Consider the following 24,649-nt stretch of genomic DNA (forward strand, 5'->3'; position numbering starts at 1 on the left):
TCTAATTAGATCTGCAGTTGGCAATAATTTGCCCAACACGAACTTCAAGGCACAGTAAGGACAATTACAAACAAACGATAGTATCTGCAAGTGGATTTTGTTTTTATGCTGGCAAAGATCAGAAAATTATGTTTATTATTCTGATGTTTAGGTCTTAACCAGGACTGCACAGGACTTTTGCTGTGGAAAAATACCAGACCACACTAATTTTGTGGTTACAAGCTAAACAAGAGTGTAAACAGTCTACAAAAATGTACTTTTAATCTGAATTATTGTAATGTTGATTGTTATGTCTATATAAAAGATTGCCTTGCTTTTTTATAAGAGTCATTCTGTATCAATGCATTCGTTATAAATAGTATATTTGTAAATGAGCTGCCACTGAGTCTTTTGAAAGTTTTCTAGTATTTATAGTCTAACACGAGCTGGATGTAAGTCATACTTTTGCAGAACCCCAAATTATCAAGAACTGCCTTCTTGTTATATACTTGTCACTCCTGAAAAGATGTTTTTTTTCAAGTAAGATACAGATTTTTCATGTATAGCAATTACAGGAAACTTCAGAGTTGCTTGACAGTAACTACTTTACTCAAAAGAGATGTGTAAATTGCACACCTTTATAAAGCAAATGTTGGTAAAATATTTTGCTTTCCTTTTCTTGTAGTACAGTAAGGCATAAAGTAAAACAACAACAAAAAAAACTTTGAAAGGGAAAATGTCTTAGATTTTAGAGCAAAATGCATTTCAGCAACAACAAGAAACTTGAAGTAGGTCCAGAATTGTTCTGCCTGCAAGGAAGCCATCTGCATTTAAACTTCTGATGTATAAGGCAGTATTTCCAAGCTGACCTGGCAGCTCCGAAGTGCTGTCCTTTAGCTCTGTGAAGCTCCCTAGGATAGGTGCTGTTTCGAGAAGGTCATGGCTTGCAGCGTGTCCCACAAACAAACACACGCTGATATCCTTTGGAATCCTAATCTAGAGGCCATAGCAGTTCAGATACGGTGTCGAGGAGGGCACTGAAGCACTTGCTGCGGGAGCATGGATGCGATCAAACTGCCCTGTGGTCTGTCTTTGAGCTGCGGACATCCCTGTAGGTTCGTTTGGTGGCCTGGTGACCTGAATGCAGCGACCCTAAGGGATTTGCAGCTGTACCATGAGAGCAGCTGTGCCATGCCACAGTGCTGGCCACATACCAACCTTCCCCATCTCGTGGTGCTGAGCAGCAGACGTGTAAGGACAGCAGCAGGGACTGCAGCTCCTCTGGCACCCTGCCCCGGGGCTCAGCAGCTGAGTCTGAAGGGCTCAAAGCAGCGTCGGCATCACGGCATTGAGTAGCCCTTGATAGATTTGGTAAATTCACAGAAGTGCTCTTTTTTCCTTTCTTTCTTTCTTTTTTTTTTTTTTTTTTTTTCCTCCTAAATCTATTTGTATTTCTGGCCTCTGCAACATCCTGTGTCTAATAATTCTGCAATATGATTATGTGCTGGGTGAAAAAGGACTTCCTTCTGTTTGTTTCAAACCACACCACCTTATTTCATTTGGTGACTCCCAGTTCTTCGATTCTGAGATATTTATCAAGAGTCTCTTTCCTGTTCATCTGCTTTTTACTATTCTTGAGGGTTTTTCATAAAGAGGAGGGTTTTTTTCCTCAAGTCATAGAGCTCTGCCTTTTTTACCTTCAAACAAAACTTCTCCCATTCTGGGGTAATTCTTGTTGCCTTTCTCTGTAGTTTTCTAGCCCTGCTCTGACATTTTTTCCCCTAATCCGTGGCCTTCAGCAGGCTATTTTGTTCTTTGCCTTCTAGTTTGTGAAATAAAGGTACAGCTGTCATGAAAAACTGAAGCTGAGTGGGGGATAAAGTTTAGTGCTAAATTTCAGTGCAGAATAATTTTACTAGGAACGGATCAGATTGGGATTTAGATTTCGGAGGCAAGCCACCTGCTGCAATAACTGTTTCCTCTGATTAGCCGTAACACCAATTTTCATTGTCTCTTGCAGCTAGATTTGAGAGACAAAACTGATGTTAAACTTCACATGGGTGTGCTGATTTAAATAATGCCAGAATTTCAAACGTGCTGGCAGGAGTGCGTGGCTTTAGCAGATAGGACTTCTGAATATTTCAGCTGGCCTTTTTTAACAGCCTGAGCGTAACACTTTCTGAAAATATTGGGAATTTTCTAGTGTTACTCTTCCTTATTTTTTAGTTGCAGCTCAACGCTGCCCTGGTTGGGTTTGATTTTCCCAAGGGGCCCCTGCCAGCCACGAGCGCTTTCTGTTCAGATGCTTTAAACGAACATCCCCAGATGAGCCTGGCCTTGGAAGAGGGCTGCACCTGAGCGCGAAGTGAAGAGCGTGTCTGTTCCCAGCACCCTGTGTCCTAATGTCTGTATTAAGGCCTGGAAAACATACAGGTGGGGTTTTGGGTACCTGGCGAGACAAATGGGATGTGTTTTGGTGCAGTTAACCCAGCCTCAAGTGCTTCAGGATCCCGAGTCTCCCAACGCTGTTGCCCAGAGGCAGGGCCGCACTCACACCATGCACGTTGGGGTGTTTGGGGTGCAAACACCGTATGAAACCTGGACCCGAGGCAGCTGGATAGATTACAGTGAGTGCTTTGGGTTGGAGGTGGTGGCGAGAGCAGCCTATGCCAGAGAAAAAGGTGTTAAAGAGCTGGAGATGGTTAGCCTGGATACAATTAGAAGAGACAGAGTGCCTTGAAAGCTAATTTGTTTTGGTTTTGCAAGCCATCAGTCAAATAAAATACATCAGCTCTTCATCCAAGCCCTGTCTCACTTAGGCTTGTAAGAGGGGGAGATAATTTGATTACCAAGATCAAATGATGATGTTTTAGAGGAGGAGCCATCTGGAGCATTCGAGTGAGCAGCTGGCAGCCTGGGCTGCACGCTTAATTGTCTGACTGTGCCTTGCAACTATTTTTCCACTGCAAAACCTTTTAAGAGTCTTTAGAGATCAATCTACCCCACTGCTCTGAGTGAGATGCTATCTGCAAAATTGCACACTTGTTCCCTTTTAAAAGGGAAAGAAAAAAATTGTTCCCTTTTAAAAGCTCTTTCCACAACACCATCTCTCTCTTTTTTTCTTTTTTCCTGCTGGTAAAGTATTTCTTTGTTAAAACTCATGACGAATCCTTAATTTGCTGTAGCCTAGTAGTTGCTTCACTTGAGCTCGTCGCTGCTTTTTGTCCCGTGTTGTTACAGTTGTGGGGCCTCAAGGGATTGCCAAGTGTTGTCTGGATAGTTTTAATAGAAGTGCATTTTTTTTTTTTTTCCCCTCAAGAAATTCTTAAAACACCTGCATTGGATGAGAGCAGCAGAATCATCCATGAAAACTGGGGGCTTTTCCAGCAGAGCTTCCTTTTTCCTTACCAGCTTTTTCGGTGTCACTTGTGGTCTTGTCTTCTCTTGTACTCTCACCTCCCATCTCTCCTCCTCCAAATTTCGCACTTGTTGCAGCAAGCCTGCTGTCTTGGCCCAGTGCTTTCCAGGCTGTGCTGAGTGGAAGTAAGTGGAGAAGGGCTGGGAGAGAGAGAAGGTGAAAAAAAAAGCGGGTACTCAGCAGTTTCTGGTCCTGACACCTGCTGGTGCATCCCGATCCTTGGCTGAACTTGCTTTGCACCATCACAACCCCCTGTTCTCAAGCTGTTGCTGAATGGAGATACCAGGAGGAAAACAGGATTGGGGAACAGGTGGCTGGGAGGGAGGACAATAAAAGATGGATTTGCTGCATCTGGCTCAGCCGTGCGTTGGTTTACTTTTCTGCGAGCTCCTTGTACACGTGATTTATGGAGTGCAGCTGGGTTGTTACGCGGTGTCCCGGAGCGAACCTGAAGCTCCCTGTGAAGGTTTTGATGTCTGAGCGCTCGCTGGATGAATGGCTTGGCCTGGGGTGTGTGCCGAGGCTTGGAGAGGAATGAATTTTGATTAAGTAATCCTGTGGCTGATCTTTGCTCCAAACCTGTCAGGAGCAAGGATGAATGTCTTAGTTCCTGAAGTGACACAGAGCGGCCCTGAAAGGGCTCTGAAATATGTGTAACACTTGGTAATGCTCATCGCTTCTGCTGGGGAAAACCCACACCCTCCCACAATTAAATCGTTTGTGAAATATTAATGAGAAAATGATATTTTCATTTTGTACAGACACTTAGTTCCCCAGAAATGTAAATAAATGAAGAGATTTTCTTAAGATATGTGTTAAAGCTACCGTAACTGCACGTTGCCACTGCTGTCTCTGGATCCGCTTAAGGACAATGAAGAGTGGGTTGTGGTGGGGGAGCAGTGGTGGTTTTCAGCTCCAGAGGACTTGGTTGGCCTGATACCCAAGGCCTAGGAGCCCTCCTGAGCTGCCCCGAGCCTGGATCCTGGCTGGGTGGAGAGCCCCACACTGGCTGCCCTGTGGCCAGTGTGTCCCCGAACAGTTTCGCAGGGCTGTTGGTTAAAGCCAGATGAAATCCATGACGTGCTTTCTGGGGATTTGGGGGTGATTTCCAGCCTGGCTGAAATGAAAGGGTGTTGCTGAGTCCTGATTTCGGTTACGCTGCTTTCCTGTCAGTGCACCTGATTGCATTTGGGACTGCGCCTCCGGTAACGCTTGGGTGCCGCCTGGCAATTTCCACTTCTCCGCGGCTGTGAGCCAGCAAATTGCTCGGGCTCTACGAGTGGAAAGCAGAGTTCAGGGAGGGTTCAACGCTTCCCATCCGTGGGGGAGCTCAGGCGTTTCCCACCACGGCTGCCTTCCCTGTCCATCCTGCCCTTCATTTAAGGATGGGTCGAACAGCGGGGCTGTCAGAGGAGATGGCTCCTTTCCCTCTTCCCGGCTGCGGTGCCCATCACTTGCTCCCCGAGGGGCAGAGGTGACGGTGGCGATGGCACCGGTGCTGCCGGGAGCACCGACCTGCTGCAGGCTCCGTCCCGGTGCCGAGGCAGAGCCCTGGCGGGGGGATTTGCTGGTTCTGCCCTGTGCGGGGATGGAGATTACTTCTTGTGAAAAAGGGAAGAGAGTTTGTGTGCAGCAGCAGAGGGTTGTGTTTGCCGTTATGTGCTTGGTTTTATGTGGTGCTTCAGAGCTTGTGAGTTCAGTCCGGAGAAAATTTCCCTTGCTACCTGTGGTGTTTCAAGGGAAAAGGAAAACCGGAATTGAGAAAGCACAAGGGGATGCATTGTGCTGCTGCTCTCTGCATCCAGTGGGTCAGCCTGCCTCCTCCAAGTGCCTTGTGCTGCTCACACAGCACCGCCCTCGGGGTGGTATTCCCAGATAGGATAAATGGTTCCTGGGGAGAGCTATTGTGCGTTGCTGAAAAGCAGGCGGTAGTGCTGAATCAGCTAATAAATCGGAAGGTGGTGTTTAAACTGAATTTGAGCCTCTCGGGAAAAGAAATAAAATTATATATATATATTGTAGCTTATAATCCATACAGGGTTAATTGTGTTGTAGACGAGGGGACGGCCGCAGTCACGATGATGGATTTCCCTCTGTGGCACGTACAGGTGGCATCTGCAAACCAGCGCCAGGACGGGAGCCCCGGCTCTGGAGAAAAGCGGCCTCACCTCCCTCACGTGGCCGTCGGGTGCCTCTGCCTGGCTCCCGACACTCCAGAGGGGAAAGAAGGTGTTGGGGCAGGGGTGGCTGCCGGCAGCGTGAGCTTGCCTCGATGGGAGGATTGCCCACGGCCTTGCTGGCAGCAGGCGGGTGAGCTCCGTGTGGAGATCAGGGCTGCTGCTGGGGACAAGGGGGGGGCTTTGGGGGCACAGCGGCAGGACAGAGGGTCCTGAGGTAGTGGCCAGCCTAAATGTCAGCCACTGTGATGGTTTAGGATGGGGAGACTGGAGCAGTTTTGGGTGCTGCCCTCTGGCATGCTCCTCCCTGGCTGTCCTTGCTGCTGTGGGAGGGTGGGAGCCCAGGGAGGGCAGCCGGGACGTGTCCCGTGTCCTGCTGCTGGGACGTGCTCCCAGGCACCTGTGGGGACACCAGGGGGAAGCTGGCACTCAGACAGCTCTCCTCACAGATCCAGCTGCTGCTTCTGGATGATTTCTCCGCGTTATTTGCTTTTGCCACTAGATGGTGAAGTAAGTAGTCAGTGAGAGCACCTAGAGCCTCGCCGTGCTCCCCAGCGGCCTCCCTCCTGGTGGAATCGCGCCAGCGGGCTCTGCTTTCTGGGAACCCGGCAATTTCAGGCAATTATCCCCAGGATGCTTTACACAGCTCAGCCTCCGAGCACTGCTGCTGCCACGCCGAGCCCTTTGATCTCCAACTCCGGCTTCATTCAGGCAGGCCCAGCTGGGTTAAACGCGGAGCAAGCCTGCCTGGTGCTGCTGTGTGTGGAAAGCCACCTCCGAGACCTCCCCGTGCCCAGCGTCTGGCTTTGCTGGCAGCTTTTTGGGGTGGCACGTGAGGACACGGCTCACTGGGGTGCTCTGAAGGAGGGAATTGTGCTGACTGCAGCCCTGGCCCCCAGGCAGCGTCGCTGTCAGGGCCTCAGACGGCGATGGTGAAGAACAGGGAGGGAAAGGGGCAGGGACGCGGTTGGGCCCCGGGGTGTGCGGCTTGAACTGAGGAGTTACGGCTTCCCAGCTGACTAATTGGACGTTAGCCTCTCCCGGTTGTGAAATTAAACACTTTAAAGCCAGGCAGCCTTAATTTTGCTTTAAACACGGGCCGGCTCTGCTGATGAAAGGTAACTTGCTGAGCTGCAAGAACCTGGGTTGCTTTTGCTCAGGGGAGGTCAGAAGGGAAGGCAGCGGCACCTCGCCGTGCTCACGGCACCTCTCCGCCTGCCCGGGCCTGCCGGCCCTCGGAAAGGCAACTCTGGCCCGGGTGCCCTGTTGCAGCCAGGCCCTTGGCCGTGGGCTGGTGCTGACTGGGAAAGTTTCCAGTTATGGGGTCTTACAGGAGCTGCTTGTGGTCTGTTGGCTTTGTGCTTCATCCCCTCTGTGCCCATTTTGGCTGATGCATCCCATTGGCAGACAGGGTGGGAGGCTGTGAGCCCTCACCCCGCGCTGTGTGCCCTAGCACGGAAAGGCTTCTCCTGGCTGTTGATTTAGGGCTGTGCAATCAAACCTGGCAGCTATGATCCTGCCAAACAGGGCGGGCAACCCCGGTGCAGCTGATGAGGAAACGCGAGCAGGGCTTTAAAGCTGCCTGTGATAAAAATGCTGAAGGAGCAGGTGGTCACCAAGGATCTGTCTCGCGCTGGTTTGGGCCAGGCACGGGGCAGGGAAGATCTGCTACGATCAGTAATATTCAGCGTGCTCCTCTCCTCCCTGCCCTACACCCGACACCACGGCAGCATCCCTCTGCTTGACGGAGGATTAGGTGCGAGCGCAGGACGCCGTCGCTGCCATCCCTTCCACGATGGTTTATTCAAATAACTCGGGAAAGTACATCCAGCAGCTGAGTCCAGGCAAACTCTGTTGAAAAACACAGCTTCTGAGGAAGGCATCGCTGTCAGGTCGAGGAAAAGAGCAGAATCTACAGCTGCAGTACAGTGGATGGGGAAAGGGAGGTCTGTGGGTTTGAACGCACGTGCAGGGCCAAGTGCTTGGGTTCCCAGAGCAGCTGGTGGGGACAGACGGGTGGGCGGCCAGACCAGACACAGTTCTGATGATTTTTTAAAGTATTTATTATTATTATTATTATTTTAAGAAGAAGAAGATGAATCACAGCACTTGCACTGCCTCCCTGGAAATGGATGGTGCGTTTGCTGACATTGGGATTACAGGGCAGTGGCACTGTGATCTACCCAACCATGCCAGGTTTGCCTGCTGAAGATCTTTGCCTCTTCCCTGACATTTTTTTTTTCTATTTTTTTGGTGTGGCTTGGGTGCAGTTTGCTTGGCCTGGGGGAAAGCTGTCCCCCTGGAAGGTGTTAGGAGGGGCTATTTGGTCGTTAGCCCACGGAGCATCCCAGGCCATGGGCTCTCAGTGCGTTACCCCCGGCAGAGCCTGGTTACTAAAGCAAAGCTCCCTGCACAACACCCTGTTTTGAATAATTCAGGCAAAGCCAGCAGCACAATCAAAACCCACAGCCACAACCAGGGCTTCCTGCCATGTGTATGCAAATACGGAGATCAGGGCGAGCGAGCCAAGCCCAGACCTCCCCGTACACGGCCGACGGAGGCAGCTGCTCACCTCTGCTGCAGAGCACCTGCAGCTCCCTTCCCCAGCCCGCACGTTCCTGCACCGTGCCTACTGCTTGCCCCTTTCCCCTGCTCCCCCACCGGTCTGAATCCATCCTGACTCCATCCCTATTCCCATCCCCTGATCGGTGCGTGGTGCTGTCAGCACGGCAGGAGGACGAGCTGTGTGCTGGGCCCTCTCATCAGGCTCTTGGTGGGGTTTGAGCTGCAGAGACCTCGCCGCTCACACCAGCGTTGTTAGCAGCTCGCGTTCAGAAACTGAGCATCTGGATGCAAACGCTGGGGGATTGATATAAAAATTTTATTTACTATTTGTTTTTCTTTCCCCTGAAGCTTTTCTCTAGTCTTCCACAGGCTACAAATTCACAGTTCTTTGCAAATCCCAGGACTCTGAGAGCTGAGGCTTTATTACAAATTATCATAAAGTGCGGGATGAGCTCATAAGACGGCATCCTGTAGGAACGGGTGTGCTGCAGGCTGCTGTGGGGCATCGTGGGGGTGCTCACCAGCCCTGACATTCCCACCTACCTGCCTTGCAGAGCTACAGGATGGCCTGCAGAGGAGGTAAGAGGGAGATGTAATGTTGCTGAGATGCTTTGCAGGCACTGCTGGGTGCTGCCGGGGCTCCAGAGGTGTCAATATTGTCACCAAGATGTCACACACATGGCTGTGGTGGTGATGCAAGGAAAGTGTGCTGATGTGCCAGGTTTCCTCTTGGAGATGAGCACAGCATGCTCCCAGCTGTCCCCAGGCTTCTGCTGGGGTGATTTGAAGCCCCTGCTGATCCCGCACCCAAGGGAGACCAAGCCCCGGTGCCAGAGGCAGAGCCCCATGTCCTGCAGAGCACGCAGCTCCCGGCAGCCAGCAGAAAGCAGAAGATGGCCCCAGCGCCCAGCATCACCTTGCCACGTACCCAGGTGAGTCCCTGCACCTTGTGTGCCTCCACCTGCCCCTTGCTGTGGAGTCAGTGGTTACAGCTCACGGCCACTCCAATGGAGACTCCTCCAACGTGCACGGAAAGGTCCATGCACATCACTTTGGGTTCAATGTCCAGGTTTTAAGTCACTCCCCACGGCTTGCCACCTTCCCAGGCGTGCTGCACTGTGGGTCCCACACTCCCCCACCTCTCCATCCTGTGCCAGCCCCACAGGCTCTGCGCTCCCAGACCCCATCCATCTCCTACCCTGCTCTGTCTGCTGGGCATCACCACTCCTGGGCCTGGCTTATAACACTGGCAGGGCGCGGGGCTGAAGCTGACAGGGCTTCCTCCATCTCGCGGAGAAAATCCGTTCATTGGCCCGAGCGCCTGGCGCGCCGATTAATTACCAGCTGCCTGGCTCTGGAGCACGGCGTAAGCATCATTAGAGCCGGCTGAAAATGAGAGCGAGGAGCCCGTGAGGGTCAGGGCTGCAGCCCGTGTGCTGTAGGGGTGAGCGAGCTGTGTGCGGGGAGCTGGCATCCTTGGGGCCACCAGGTACGTCACCTCTGCTTTCCCATCGAAAACATCCCGTTTTTGGACATTTTTGCTGCTGCAGCTGGCCAAAAACACCCCCTGGGCACCCCATGGGGCAGGCGTGGGCACCACAGCCCCCCTCCCATCCTCCTTTTAATGGGGCTGGGGAGAAACAGCGGGGAGCTGGGAAGGAAAGGGGCAGGAGGACGAGCCCCGGGGTGAGGCTTTTGGGGCTCGGCCGTGGTCCGAGAGCTCCCGTGGGTGCCGCGGCCCCGGGGGCCGGAGCGTGCAGTGAGGCGCCGCGGCCAGCAGGTGCCACTGCCCCCCCGCGCTGCCCGCAACCACCCGGCCCCCCTTGGTCCCCCCCTGGTCCCCTCCGGTCCCCCCCATCCCACCCCACCCGGAGCATCCCCACGGCACGGGGGGCGCACGGAGGGGCGGCGGCGGTGCCCCCCCGGGGCTCCCCGCGGGGATCCCACGCGGGACGGGTCCGCTGCTGCCCCCCCCACCCCCCGTGGGGGCGCACGAAGCCCCGTGGGGGGAAAGGGGGTGGCAGGAGCAGCCCCCCCATGTGTCCCCTCCCCTCCCGTGTCCTCACCCCACGGGGAGGGGCTGCGGCTCCGCAGCGGGGCGCGACCCCCGTGGGGTGGGCTGCGGGGAGTGTGTGGGGGGCAGAGATGCGGAGGGGGGGGGGAGGATTTGGGGATGGAGAGGGGGGTGACAATAGGGTCGGGGGGCGGTGGGTGGGGATGGGGATGAGCACGGGGGGCTGAGGGGGGGGGAGGCGGAGCAGGCGTGTGCGCGGCGTGTCCGTGTCCGTGTGCGCGCACCGGGGGCAGCTCCCTCCCCACGTGGGGCTGACGCGGCAGCCCCGGCCTGATCCGGGGCTATAAAGGGGCCGGCAGGCGGGCGAAGCACGGCAGCCGCCGCCGGCTGCAGCCCCGGCCCCCGCTCCGCTTCGCTTCGCTTCGCTTCGCTTCCCCTCCGCCGGCAGCGCCCGGGATGAGCCGCGGCCCCCCGCGCCCCCACGGCGCCCCCCGAGCAGCCCCGGCCCCGGGCGCGGCGCCCTAAGGAGCGCGGAGCCCCCCCCCCCCCCCCCCTTCCCCGGAGCCCCCCTTTTGGGTTGGGGCTGGGGGGCGAAGGGCGAGGGCGGCCGCGCAGCCGGGGTTGATGTTTAACCGGGAGCGCCCGTTCACGGAGAGGGGCCACTTCTTCTCCTCCATGGAGTACCAGCGGCAGCTGGGGGAGGAGGAGGGCTACCCGCCTCCCGCGGCCAACGGGAGCTTCAACGACAGCGGGGTCGGGCCGGGATGGGGCACGGTGTACCCCCTGCACGCCACCGTCACCCTCATCAGCCTGGCGGGCTTGCTCATGCTCTTCACCGTCTTCGGGAACGTCCTGGTCATCATCGCCGTCTTCACCAGCCGGGCGCTCAAGGCGCCCCAGAACCTCTTCCTGGTGTCCTTAGCCTCGGCCGACATCCTGGTGGCCACACTGGTCATCCCCTTCTCCCTGGCGAACGAGGTGATGGGGTACTGGTACTTCGGCAAGGTGTGGTGCGAGATCTACCTGGCCTTGGACGTGCTCTTCTGCACCTCCTCCATCGTGCATTTGTGCGCCATCAGCCTGGACCGCTACTGGTCCATCACGCAAGCCATCGAGTACAACCTGAAGCGCACCCCGCGCCGCATCAAGTGCATCATCTTCATCGTCTGGGTCATCTCGGCCGTCATCTCCTTCCCGCCGCTCATCTCCATCGAGAAGAAGAGCGGGCAGCAGGCAGACCAGGGGGTCGCGCTGTGCAAGATCAACAACGAGAAGTGGTACATCATCTCCTCTAGCATCGGCTCCTTCTTTGCCCCCTGCCTCATCATGATCCTGGTCTACGTGCGCATCTATCAGATAGCCAAGAGGCGCACCAGGGTGCCGCCGAACAAGCGGGCAGAGCGCCCCGAGAAGAAGCAGAACGGCTTGGCCGACAAGGAGGACCTGCCGGCCACAGCCCAGCTCAACGGGGAGAAAGCAGCCGGAGGAGGCGACGGGCAGGAGGGAGAGGTCAACGGCATCGACATGGAGGAGACCTCCTCCTCCGAGCACCAGGACAACAACCAGTCCAAGAAGTCAGAGAGACCGTCGAGGGGAAAGGCCAAGACTAAGCTGAGCCAGATTAAGCCTGGGGACAGTTTGCCCAGGAAGGTGGAGGAGGAGAGGACCACCAAAGGGTCCCGGTGGAGGGGCAGGCAGAACCGGGAGAAGCGCTTCACCTTTGTGCTGGCGGTGGTGATCGGTGTCTTTGTCATCTGCTGGTTCCCCTTCTTCTTTACCTACACACTGACTGCCGTCTGCACGAGCTGCTCCGTGCCCGACACCCTCTTCAAGTTCTTCTTCTGGTTCGGTTACTGCAATAGCTCCTTGAACCCCGTCATCTATACAATTTTCAACCACGACTTCAGGCGGGCCTTCAAAAGGATCCTCTGTAGGATAGAGAGGAAAAGGATTGTTTGAAGGACCCCCTGGTTTGGGCAGGACTAATCGTTCAAGACTTTGTAGGAGAGTAACGCATGGCTCCCTTGGGCTGTGCTTGCATGGGATGGTTTCCTTCAGCCTGTGAGCAGGAAACCCTCAAAACCCGAGACGAGCCTATCGACACGCCAGGCAGCAGCAGCAAGGAGCAGCAGGCAAGTGGAAGTCTGAGCCGTGGCATTTGGCTTTCCAGGGGAGGATGGCTTTTGACTTGCTTGGTTTACTTTGCTAGTTTTTTTTTTTTTTTTTTCTTTTGCCAGAGTCTCTCAGTGGATATTTTCATGACTGCTCAGTTTGACTCTTTAAAGACAAGCTCCGTGCAGCTCCGTGAGATGAACAACAAAGAGGGAGTATGCCACCTCAGAGGTGTCGGCTTTTTTATTTTGTTGTATTGTATATGTAATTAATATTCCCCCCCCGTGTAAAATACAGTATTGTATCCCTGAATCTGAATGTCTTAATTTTTGTAAGGCAAGCAGCTTTGAAACTGTGAATGCTTTAATTATCTTTGATACCTTAAAAGTCCCTCTCTTTCCACCCCCCAAAAACTCAAAACCACTGAAAAATTAGAGCCATTTCCCCTGCCCATCAGCCTGACAACGTTACCAAAATTTCCAATGTCCGTCCTGTGTTTGTTTTTTTTTTTTTTTTTTGACTACAGAGCTTAGTATCACACATCTTGCCAGACCGGCTTTTTTTTATTATTATTATTTTTTCTTTTGGAGTCATACCTGATTGTATTTAATTTTTGTGTTGCCCGTGCTATGATACGGCTCAGCTGGGAACTTCCCAGCTGTTACGAGCTAGAGCAGAGCCGAGGAGTGGTGGCTTTGCCGTGCTGTCCTGGGGGGGCTGCGAGGTGGGCTCCTTCTCACACTGTGCAGTGGGCTCCTTCTCACACCGTGCGAGGCTTGGGACCCAGCCAAGCTCCCGGCGAGTTAATCTCGCCTGATATTATACCACAGTGCAGTGACGAAACGTGTTCAGCACTAACATACTTCCCCCACCTCCAACTGTAAATAGATAACATTTCATAGCAAATATCAGGGCTCTGTAGATCACGCTATCTTGTTTGTATTGATTTTTTTTTTGGATGTTTTAAATCCTGCTGGGTTTCCTGCAGAAGCAGAGGGGGTTTGTTTGCAGAGGTGGTTCCAACTTTCTGAATTAACGGAGGAGAGTTAAGTTTTTAATCTGTCAGACTCACCTTTCGTAGGAAATACCGAAGCATCCCTCTTTCCGTCTTACACAGGGCAAAACCCTGAAATTGGAAGCTTACAGACACTTTCCCCTGTATTTTATAATGTATTACTATTTTTTTTTTTATTTAAAGAAATGTGTAAATATTGTGAGATTGGAGCAGGAGAGAGTTATTACTGCTTTTACACTCCTTTCCTGAAATGTCTTTCAGCTTTTTCTGCTACAAAATAATAAAAAACAAAATGAACAGAACAAATGTAACATCTTTGTGCCATGAAGAAATTTATGGAGAATATTGAAGGAAAAAAAAATCTTGATATATCACAGTAAATGTGTTGGCAAGAGTTTAAATGTTATGAAAATAGCTTTATCAAGTGCTGACAAATCATAGAAATTGTTTGAGAAAGCCAAGTTTAAGTCTCTTGTATCGGATGAATTTGCCTTCTCTGGAATTTTGTGGTGCAAGGAAGAGACTTTAAAACAATACCTTTTTACTTTTGGAAGTGTTTTGTTGATTTTGCTCTCTCTTTGGCTTTGTAATTAACTCTGAGGGTGCCCGGCTGCATCCTGGGACCTGGAGAGCAATGTTTACATTCACTTGCATTTTCAGAGTTGAATCCTCAAGACGTGAGGAAAGCAAATAAACAAACTGTGCTTTACTGTAAAACAAACCAACAGAAAACACAAGCAGAAGTTGCTATAATGGATGATTATTTTTATTAAATAAAAGAGCGTTTACAGATCAAGTGTGAAAACCCTCTGAATAATCTGTTAGCTGTAATTTTTTCCAGCCGTTCACCGATTCTCCGGCAGCTTTGGTCTTGACATTTTTTTTCAAGAGCGCGTTGGAAAAAGCACTGGAGGTTTCTGAAAGGCGTTTTTACCCCAGGTAGGGAACAATGGCTCACTTCATTGTGCAAGGGCAGAATAACAAACGAGTCCTTGATGTTTCTTGTTCTTTCCCCCCCCTTTCATGCCACGGTAAGAGCGTTCACGTGCTTCTTAAAGGAAAGAGGTTAGGTGTGATTTGCTCCTTGGAAATGCAGCCTGGCCCCGTTCCTGCCCCTCGCTGGGAAAGCCAGGCTGGTGCAGTTTCTGAAGCTCTTTTGCTGAAATTTTTTGTGATAATTAGGTTACAGATGGGATTAGAAGTGCTTGGGGTGGAAGGCAGTGCTTGTTCCTATATGCAGGAGTGCCCACCTGCCCAGCGTGGTGGCCTTTGCAGGCCAGGAGGGCTTGATGGAGGGAGGCAGGGTGTCCTGCTGTCCCCTCTGGTGGCCTTGGGGGGTTTTCCAAAGTAGACCCAGGGGAGATGTAGGGGTTGGTGCCTTCCTCATCCCTGTGGCTCTCTGCTGTCCTCGCGGCCGAGTCTCTAGCGCAGACAAAAGCAAATTTTGGTGGGTTTGGGGGTGGGGGCTGGGTTTTTGACGGGCTGTCAGTGAAGCTGTGCACAACTGAGATGTGGCTGATTATTCACATTTTTTCATCAAAGATCAAAGCAATGTGCTTTTGGGGTTGTGTCCCTCCCAATACCCCGTGTCCTCACAGTTCAGCCCAACCCAATAAAATACCCCAGGGACTATGTTAGGCAGGGACAGTGACTCCCTGCATCTGGCACGGAGCTGCCTGCCCGTCCCTGTGGCCAGTGTTTGAATTTCCACTGTGCTGCTGCCTTTGCCACCTTCTGACTCATTTTTGTGTTTCATTTCCCTGAGCTGTTGGTCATTTTGGTTTCAGCTCTATCCTGGGCCCTTTCTGCCTGCTGAGGGGGGGAACGTCCAAGACGCAGGAGCCTTTTGGGCTGTGTTGTGCTGGTTATGGGGTGAAACCAACGCTCTTCTCCCTGTGTGGTGGTAAATGTTGAGGTAAATTTCCATGCCTGCCCCACATTTTGCTTTGGGGCTGCGGCTCTGCAGCCCAGGCCCGGTCCCAGTGCCCAGCCCTTCGTTCTCCCTCTCCCACATTCCTCCCTCAGTTTGGAGAAAGCAGCCTCAGCGCTCCGGCTCATTCCCATGCAAATGCCACATTATGGGATGTAATGAGCTGTGGTTGTTTTTTAATAACCTTTTATGTCAGGGCTGGAATGTTAACCGTGCGGGGGCGGGGAAGGTGCCAGCTCAGGGACATGGATGTGCGGCCACGAGGAGGAAGCCTGGCATGGCAAGTGTCCCCAGATGTCCCCATGGGCGATCTGCAGGAGCAGCAGGGTTGTCCTTGCAGAGCCTGAAGAGAGCCAGCCCAGGGTTTGTCCCTGACCCCTCATCCTGCTGGCATTCACATTTATTCCCATGGGGTTTTGCCCCCATTCCCTGGGACACGAGGAACTGGTCACGCCGAGGAGCCTTTTTCAGGGTTGTCCAAGGAGGGATGGGCTTGGCCCCAGGCACTTTGCTCACAGACCTGGGGGAGCCCCTCTGGGTTTCACCCCATGTCCCTCAGCCGTGCCATGCTGTGGGTGTCCCCCCACCCAAGCCCCCAGGGCTTGGTGCCCCATGATGTTCCTCTTGGGTTTGGTGGCCGGCCTGGTTGTTGGGCAGCCTGGAGGCTCTCCTCAGCTGAGGCTCTTCATGTTACTTTATTTCTGAATATTCCCTGCTCTTTCACTGCTGGAAAAGTTCAAAGACTGCAGAGATTGCTCCTTGATTACAGCCAGTGCCCTGGCAGACAGCTCCGCCTGGAGCTGTGGCACTGCTTCTGCTGTGGACCTCGCTGTGCAGCTGGTCTGTGGTAACGCCTCTGTGATGTGCCAGGTACCCGTAGCTGCCGCCGCTGTGCCTTCCTTGCGGTGGTAGAAATGGAGTGATGAGAGAGCAGGGTCAGCAGAGAGCATCGATCAGCTCACAAATGCTCCACGAGCAGATCCTGACCCCTCTGTGAACTGCGAGGGCTGTAGTCTGAGCCCCTGGAAGACAAGGTGAAATTACAGCTGTGGGGGAGTGCCTTAAATCATGTTTCCTTGGGTTGTACCGTGGCTCCTGAGCCTGGCCAGTCCCAGGGAGAGTGCCCTGCGTGGGCCCACATAGGGGGTGGATGGCCACGTAGCCCAGCAAGCCCCAGCAGAGCCATGGCTTTGGGCTTCTCTGCATGAGGAGGGAGCTGGGCCCAGGCACTTTACTTCTGCTGTGCAGTGCCCTGGTGATACAGAGCCAGTTTTTGGTTTTTCTCCTACCTTGTGCCATTCCTGGCTTTTCTGAACTGCCTTGACCTGAGCATGAGGTTTGTCTCAAGCAGAGGAGGAGACCTGCTGCCGTGGGCTAGGGGATGGTGGGAGGTGTTGAAATGAGATGCTGGTGTTTCAGCTGGTCGTTCAATATTCCTTCCTTCTTAGGGGACTTTCTTGGCATTTGAGCCATCTCACATGAGTGCTGATTTCCCCCAGGAGACCACCAATGTGTGATGCCAACATCTCACGACCAGACATACAGGGAGGTGAGGTGGGTCACAGCATGCAAAATCCAACAGAGCAATGTGAGGAAAAAACAAAAAACAGAGCAAGAAGGCACCTCCTTCACTTGAGCAGAGGCATAGATGTCTACCAGTAAAGGCATAAACTTGCTGGCTTTAACTGGCTTCAAACTGCTTAAGCTGGCTCTGGTTTAGTCTGTCAGTGTGGTGGTCAGCTCCATATTGACCAGGTTAGGAGGCACCTTCCATGCTGGGATGGATCTGAGGTTCTGCTCTCCTGCCATGGCTCTGACAGTGTCCAGCAGCAGATTTTAGGGAACATGGAAGAGCAAGGACCCTTCCCGGGAGCCTTGGGGATCGATGGATCTTCAGGGACTTCGTGGGGCCAGTGGTGCCCTCTGTGAACAGAGAAATTCCACTAACATGTGTTTCCCTTCAGCAATGCTCCGTGTCAGGAGGTCTGGATGGCTTTCAAAAATGTGTTTTGAGTTGAATGCAAGAGTTATGGGGTAAATGAGGTTCACCAGGAGTTGAGGTGAGCTGATCTAAACATCCCCGCTTCCCTGTGTGCCATTCTTGCAGCATTTGGCCTGTATCAGTTCAGGCCCAGCCGGGGCATTGCATTTGCAGGAGTAGCCCTGCAGTCCTCCAGAGCTGTGTGACCTGCTTGCTGTTGGGTTTACTCCCAGAGATGAGAAACATTTATTTTAAATCAAATTCTACACGAGAAAATTGATTGCTCCTTTGCTGGTCAAAACACTTGTGCTTTGCTGGGCTGTGACTTTATGGCCTTTTTCCTATTTGTTTTTCAATTGGTCTCCACAGAAAAAAGAAAGCCACCACTGGACATTTCTGACAAAGTAATGCCAGCTGGAGGCTGCTTTGCCTTCAGCTGCATGCTTGGAGCTGCTGCAAAGCATTTGTGTGAAGCTTGCAACCTTAAAGTGCCACTGAAAAACTCCCTGAGTAAAAAAATAAAATAAATGTACAGATCAATATTGAAAACACTGCAGCCAACCTTCTGCTTTGCTGCATCGACCAAATGTCTTCAAAGAGTGAAATGCTGAATTCTGGCCTTTTATCACCGGGATGACTTTTGCCATCAGGAAAATGTAGACAAATGACTCCTGTTCCAGACCCAGGCATGCAGGGTCGGCCGCAGTGATGCTGATCCATGCCCCTCACTTCATGGTTATCCCACAGGAGTTATGGGGCACCTCTGTGTGAAGCAGATATGTGACCTGGGATGGCTCTTGGAGCTGGGTTTGCCAGAAGGAGCTTGCTGCTGGTACAGGCATGGCCATGCAGGGTCCTGCTTGAGCGGGGTGCTGCTCGCTCTCCCAGTACTTCCCCCTCAGCCATCAAGCTGCTGGGCTTTGGGGCTTCCTCACACCCTAAATGCAGAGGTGCTGGGGGGTAGGAGCCTACTGCAGATAACAGGGGGAAGCAGGTGCTTCTGATCCCCTTGGTTGTGGGTTTGACCAGCAACCTAAGCACAAAAGCTTAACTTTCGGAGAAGTTACTAAAAAGCAATCCTGCACTTATTATTTTCAAAGACTGGCTTTTAAGCCCCAGATTTTGTGGGGCCAGAAGAGCTAAAATAACCAGTATAAACTGAATAACTTGACTTGCTCACACTGAAGAATTTAGTACCATCAGGGCTTTGGCACTGCTGCCTCAGGATGATGAAGATGCTTCCAATACATTTTGAAGAGCAGCATAATTGCTTTCATCACCGCCGCTCATCGTCTGGGTGAGATGCCTTTAAAACAGCTCAGCAGAGAGGAACAGAAGTGCTCAGTGCTGCCCTGCTAAACCGGCCGTGCACTGAGGAAAGCAAGGTAAGCAGTGCTGTGTGCAGGGCAATCCTTCATCGCTGCTGGCTCTACTGGGGCTAATTAGAAAATGAGTTCTGGCTGGTGTGACTGGTCGGAGTGGGGCTTGGTCCAAGCAGGGTTTCCTGCCATAAAGTAAGGTGCTTGTTGCAGATGCAACGGTGGCAGCTGCCTTCACGGCCCGGTGTTAATTGACTCCAGTCCTTTGTGGTGGAAATGATCTGTTCCTATTTTAGCCCTCGCTCATTGTCCCCAGAAATGCCCATTCCTGGCCTGTTCCCATCACCTTAGATTCACGGATTCCTGTGGCTGGGGATGCAGCATTGTCTGGGAGTGTGTGTCTGGGGGGGTAATGGTTGGGGTAAACCTGAGGCCAGCAACCTGACATTGCGATTATGACAACTGGGACTGTAAGGATGGAAAAAACCCTTATTAATTGCCATCCCAGTTGGGATGGCATAAACTGTCATGTTCACATTATCAGATGTTTGGAGGAAGAGGTGAATTTTTAGCCGTTGTTTATACAGACCAAGATTTAATTAATATTAAATAGATTAAATATTTGATGAAAGAGACTGGAATTAAATATTTAGCTCCCTCTTTCCCCCAGATAGCAGCCCCAGTGGATGTTTGTGTGGGCTGTAATGCAACAAACATTTTCTGAACACCAGAGTGTTCAAAGACCCAAGCTGCATGGGAGCATCATCTGCAGATGGGGATTAAATTATTCTGGGCCCCTCTTTCTACCAGCCTGCATGGGAATGTGGCAGTCCTTCTGGGCCTGCTGAGCCCCAAAGCGCTGCTTGTCACTCTGCTCTCCTGCTGTATCTGTCTTGAGCCAGCAAGGAGGCTTCATGGGGAAGGGCTTTCTCCATACCTTAAGAAATCCTGGGACGTGCACTGGGCATTTTTTTCCCCTGTGGCTGCTGGTGATCTCAGAGCAGAACTGCAACGTGGTCACTTGAACGGCTGCGCTGCTCTTGGTGGCATCGCTGCCAGCCAGCAGGTCCCCAGGAAAGGTCCTCCTGTGTGGGTGGTTGTAGCTTAATTGGGGAAGAAAACATAATAAAACTTAATGCGCTTGGCATTTCCCTCTTTGTCAGACCAGAGGAAGAAAAACCACAGCAAAACTGAGCTCTCAGCCCTCGATTTTTGCTTGCAGCACTCTTTGAACAGGCCAGTGATAAACCAGAATATCCAGAAATTCATTGTGAACTGCAAATATGGTCTTGTAAATTAGGCATGGGCCCCTTGAAGCCTGCCCCAGCACCTTCCATGCTGCTCAGCTGGTTCTGGTTGGATTATTTATTGACTATTTTTCTTGATGAACGTGAGCTTTGCCTCTCCCTCCGTGGCTCTGCACAGCTGTCCTTTGGTCAGGGCGTGCCTCGTTTTGTAGGTGGTTTATCACCTCTGGAGGTACTAGGACTGTGATCCCTACCTTCACCCTGCCCAGGCCTCTGCATGGAGCTGTCAGAAATCAGCTGCTGGGCCTTGGGGGTAGGTATTAACCAGAAGCAGTCTCCTGTGCCAAAATGCACCTGCCAGTGAGCAGAGACTGAGAAAAGGGCTCGTGGTTTGGGCAAACCAAAGGTCCCTTAGGAGCTGATGGTGCTGCTTGCCTGTGTGCTGGCAGTTCAGAATGGTTCCCTATAGAAGAGAGAGGAATTCGTGTCACATTTATAAACCACGTTCGGATATCTTATAAATACTGCAGCGCGCTGCTTTATCTGTAAGAGCCTGGCATTGCTTTATAACCTAGAGTGACAAATCCACTCTGCTCCTGCAGCAGCAGATAGGGTTTCACTTGTTCGCACAAGGCTACTTACTTAGTTAAATTATTTAGAATTTTTCAAGTGACTTAAAGCACGTTGGGTTAGCAGGCTTGGGCAGCCGGGGCCTCTCTCCAGGCACGGAGAGCAGGAGGGGGATATATAGGGTTTTTGTCCTAAGGGCACCTTTCCCAGGTCTGCTCCCTCTTTTGCTGGGTAGTGTCTGACCGTGCTTGGCACCATGCTCAGGGTCGTGTCACCTCCACATGGCTGACATGGGGGCAGGAGCAGGTCTGTGAGGTCTCATTTGTCTCCCCTCAGATGGAAATGTCCCTTTACGTGCCATAGCGGGTGATCCACACAGGTTGGTGCGAAAAGGGCACACAAGGAATAGCCAGAATGGGATATGCTTAGCTTGTGGGAGCTGTCTGAGCTCTTCAGGGGACTTTGAATGGCTGGGACCCATCCCCAGCAGGAATAAATTGTTAAAGCCCTGTTGAAGTCTCTGATCTTCAAGCCCAGCTCCCATGCTGGGCCCCATTTCGCAGAAGGTCAGATGGCAAAGATTTAGAGCTGGTCTGCTGGGGCAAGAGGCTGGATTAGATTATTCCCAAACTCCTCCTCAGCCTGAGTTTTTTTTGAGCCTATATCCATGTGGAGGGAATTTTGGTGGCATAAAACCGATCTAGGTCTGAGATGCAGATCCTGAGCCCCAGGGACATAAGCTCTGCTCTCCTGGCTCCTCTGCTTCTGGCCTTGACACGGGCACAGGGGCTCTCTGCCACCTCCCTCACTGGGGACCTCAGAGGAGCTTGTCCTGTGCCCAGGAGAGCTGGTGCCCCCGAGCAGACAGCCCGGGGTGCTGGAAGGGGGTGGGCTGGGGTATGTTCCCTTTGCTGCCCAGGCTTTCAGTGCTGGTGTTTGGCCCTCTATGGAAGGAGTTGCTCCCTTCTTTTCCCACTCGCCCATCCTACAGCAGAATTTAGTTATGTTCCTGGGTTTGGGTACACTAGGCTTACTTTAAAACCATGCCCAACATCCTAGCAGGATCCACATCTGCATCTGCCATGATGAGGAAGGGAGCCCCGACATGGGGCCCACGGAAATGGTCCTTGCCTGGGGCAGGGGCATCTCCAGAGCTTGCAGCATGGCCAGAGCAGTGATGGACCCATGGGCCTCCCCACACTGCAGGACATGTGTGGGCACCTGCAGACGCATGGGGAAGGAGCCCAGCCCCGTGGCTCCCTGCCTTCTGCTCTCCTCTTCCTGTGGATGGAGGCTGGCCAAGGCTCAGGGCAGACACAAGCCCCCCCAGCTCGCCTTGCCACCGGATGCTGCTGCAGCACCTCCTTAACCCAGGCCCTTTTCCCAGGAATCTTCTTAAAAAAAAACAAAAACAAAAAAAGAAAAAAACAACAACACACCAAACCTGTCTTTGTAGCCAAGCAGAGAAAACGGCTCCCCAGGCAGATTGCTGCCAGATACCAGAGTCCTGCTGGTGGCTCCCCTTCCCATCCCACGGGCTACATGAAGCTGTGCTTCAAGGGACAGGTACCCGCTGTGGTGGGAAGGCCTTGGGAAGGGGCTCGTCTTGGTGCAGGGCTGTCCGTGGCACCACGCGGCCGCTGGCTGATCTCGCCATCAGCCTTATATGGCCCTCAGCTTGGGGCTTCATCCACTCTTTAAGAAAATTAGGTTACGGCTGAGCTGATTGTATTTTTGCCATCTGACACACATGCAACTGGAGCCCACGGAGAGTCTGATTAATGCTCTTCCAGGATCGGATTGTCTAATGCAAACAGCTTTAAAAATATGACTAAAGTAGGAAAAGAAACTTGGAAAAGACCCCATTTGGGATAAAAGCAAAGAAGGCTATTTTTTGCAAATACCAGTATAGCTTCTTCTAAAAATATTATCTTGGATGTCTGCTAGAAAATGAGAACCAAATGTGATTCCGAGCAGCCTAACACAGCCTGCCACTTCAGAGGAGACGGGAAGGCAACCTCTCGCCGTGGCAGGGGATGTGCTTGCAGGCAGGCACCCAGGGGCATGGGTGGGCACAACCCAAAGCTGTCAGCTTCGGAGAGAAATGCACGTGGGCAGGGTTCGCCCAGGGGCAGCTGAACTGCAGGTTCATCAGCTGAATTGCTGGCAGCCATCTTGGGAGAGTGCAAGGGTTTCTAAGGAAAGGAGCTGCATGCTGTTAATATTTTTTAAATTATTAGTATTATTTGTTAAAGCAGGAGTGACATCACAGAAGGAGAAGAAGGAAGGATCCTTGCAAGAGAGGCCAGATCAGAGCCATCTTTCTGTTCAACCCCTTAAGCTAATTTTTCGCCATCCTCCCCTCTCTGGTGTGCAGTTTCTGAGCCTCCCAGAAGCAACAAGGTGGCTTTTCCCTCCTTTTCACGTTTCTTTGCCTCAGCTTCCCAAGCAGTTTCTTTCTTAAGCCAGCAGCTCCAACAGCTTCTGCGAACGCTGTGTTCAGAGCGAATCCAGGTTGTAAACAGAGATGCTGGTGCCAGAGCCCTGAGAATGATTGAAAACCTGCAGGGTACTCCTTGGTAGTAACTCAGACAGCATGCAAGGAGTCTTGGAGTGTTTTCCATCTAAACCTCTCACTAATATAATATTAATCTCTGCTCCAGCTTTGCCCTTTCCAAGCAGTGATCACAAAGTCCTCTGGGCCTCCTCCTAAGATCTTACAGGGGATTTTTTTTTTTTTTTCCTTTGGAGCTGATGAGCATGTATTTTATTTGAAATATACAGATTGCATGCTTTTCCACCCCGGTCTGATGGTTTCACCTCATCTTCTCGGTGTGTATCAGGGTAAGTCCTGCCTGCTGCCTTTACCACCAGAGCACAGCGACAAGAGGGTGCTGAGGCCACCGGCCTGAAGAGTTCGCACATCATGTGGCACCGGGGGCTTCCCCAAAGGACTTGTCTGCCGCACAGTACAGCTCCACAGGGGAAAATCTGTCTCGGACCTGCCTGGTGAGATTCAGTTCATCTGCCTCTGGCTGTGTGGAAGTGTGGGCGATGTCACGGGTGGACCAAGAGGTCCGGATTGCGTCAGCAGTCAGCAATGCGTGATCTAAGAGGAGGTCAGCGGGTGTCAGCTGCACGTCCCGAGGGGCTTTGTAGGGGTCTCACCTTCGTTAGACCACTTCACAAATCCTTTGGTATGATGGCAAAAGAGCAAGGGAGAGGTAAGGTGGCATGGGGAGGGCCAGGCGGTCAAGTCCATCGAGTCCCTTGGGTTGAGGGGGGTGAGCAAGGCAAGCTCTTCGCCTTGGCAGCTCAGAGCACCCCCTGTGCCATTGACTGGCAGTGTGGTCTCCTATCTGACTCGCCCAGGAACATATTAACCTTCACGGGACTTAAATAGACACCGTGAGCTGGAACATGCCATATCCTGTGAGCTGGACATCAAGAGAAATCCTCATTTCTGAAGAGTCCTTTCAGAAACATGCCACATCACTATCATAGGAAGAAAGCTGTGATATTTCTTCAAGCTGTTTAAAACAGATAAATAACCAAAGGGAGTGCTGGGAGCTTCTCAGAACCCAGCTGGGATGCCCCGCACAAAAACAACAAAACAGCACCAGAAGGCATTTTTCTGGTGACATGTTTTGCTTCTGTCACTATGTGTAATTTTTGTGATCACTTTGTTTTGCCCAACTGTGTTGCTTGGGGCATGGTGGGGAGGAAAATCCATCTTTCAGTAAATACTCTTCAAACCACCTGCTGTCACAGCAGATTGCTGTGTGTCTCTGTATTCCCAGAGAACAAAACAATTGCAAGCCTGAGCTTTCAGGCCATGTTGCTTACCTAATGCTGGCCTGATTCTTATGAGAATCTGGATTTCCAGGCTGGAGGAAGAGGAACATCCTTCATCAAAAGCACCTGGGAGGCCCTGTTTTTGTCTTTCTCAGACATCATCAGCACGAGGAGAGACTTTTGCATTTGCCTAGGAAGAACACAGAAGTTGTGTCCACGTTTTTTCTCAGGCATTCACTGACATCTTAACCTTTTTGCCCTGGCATGTGAAATGTGTGTGTGTTTCTGGATGCTCAGGTGCATCAGGAGCCTTTGATGGCTTTTTATTTGAGCTCTAGGTTTCCCCTCTTCTGGATCCCCACTGTCTAGCCCTGTTCTGCAAAGGCAAGGACTGGAAACCCACTCCTGAGAGTGGGTTTATCTACAGTGGCTGTATCTATGCATAAAGCAGCTGACTTTGGAGGCAAACATTTGCTCATCTTTATGCACGTCACAGTTTTTTAATGTATGGCAGAACCACAGTGCAT

At 52.1% G+C, this 24,649-nt stretch overlaps 1 protein-coding gene across 2 annotated transcripts; it reads left to right on the forward strand.

Annotated features, from left to right (window-relative positions):
- The first annotated feature begins 8,583 nt into the window (after positions 1 to 8,583).
- Positions 8,584 to 14,076, forward strand: ADRA2A (adrenoceptor alpha 2A). 2 transcript variants are annotated; one of them, XR_014695267.1, is made up of 3 exons: positions 8,584 to 9,071; positions 10,808 to 12,285; positions 12,391 to 14,076. XR_014695267.1 is itself a non-coding variant. In XM_084526802.1 (2 exons), exons 1-2 carry the CDS (start codon positions 9,033 to 9,035, stop codon positions 12,110 to 12,112), a joined length of 1,344 nt encoding a protein of 447 aa, XP_084382928.1. In that variant the 5' UTR covers positions 8,584 to 9,032; the 3' UTR covers positions 12,113 to 14,076. The 2 variants fall into 2 exon arrangements, 1 of the variants encoding a protein (XP_084382928.1); XM_084526802.1 differs by having other exon boundaries at positions 10,808 to 14,076.
- Positions 14,077 to 24,649: the final 10,573 nt, after the last annotated feature.

This window comes from Aythya ferina (genome assembly GCF_964211825.1).
Source record: "Aythya ferina genome assembly, chromosome: 7".
Taxonomy (NCBI): Eukaryota; Metazoa; Chordata; class Aves; order Anseriformes; family Anatidae; genus Aythya; species Aythya ferina.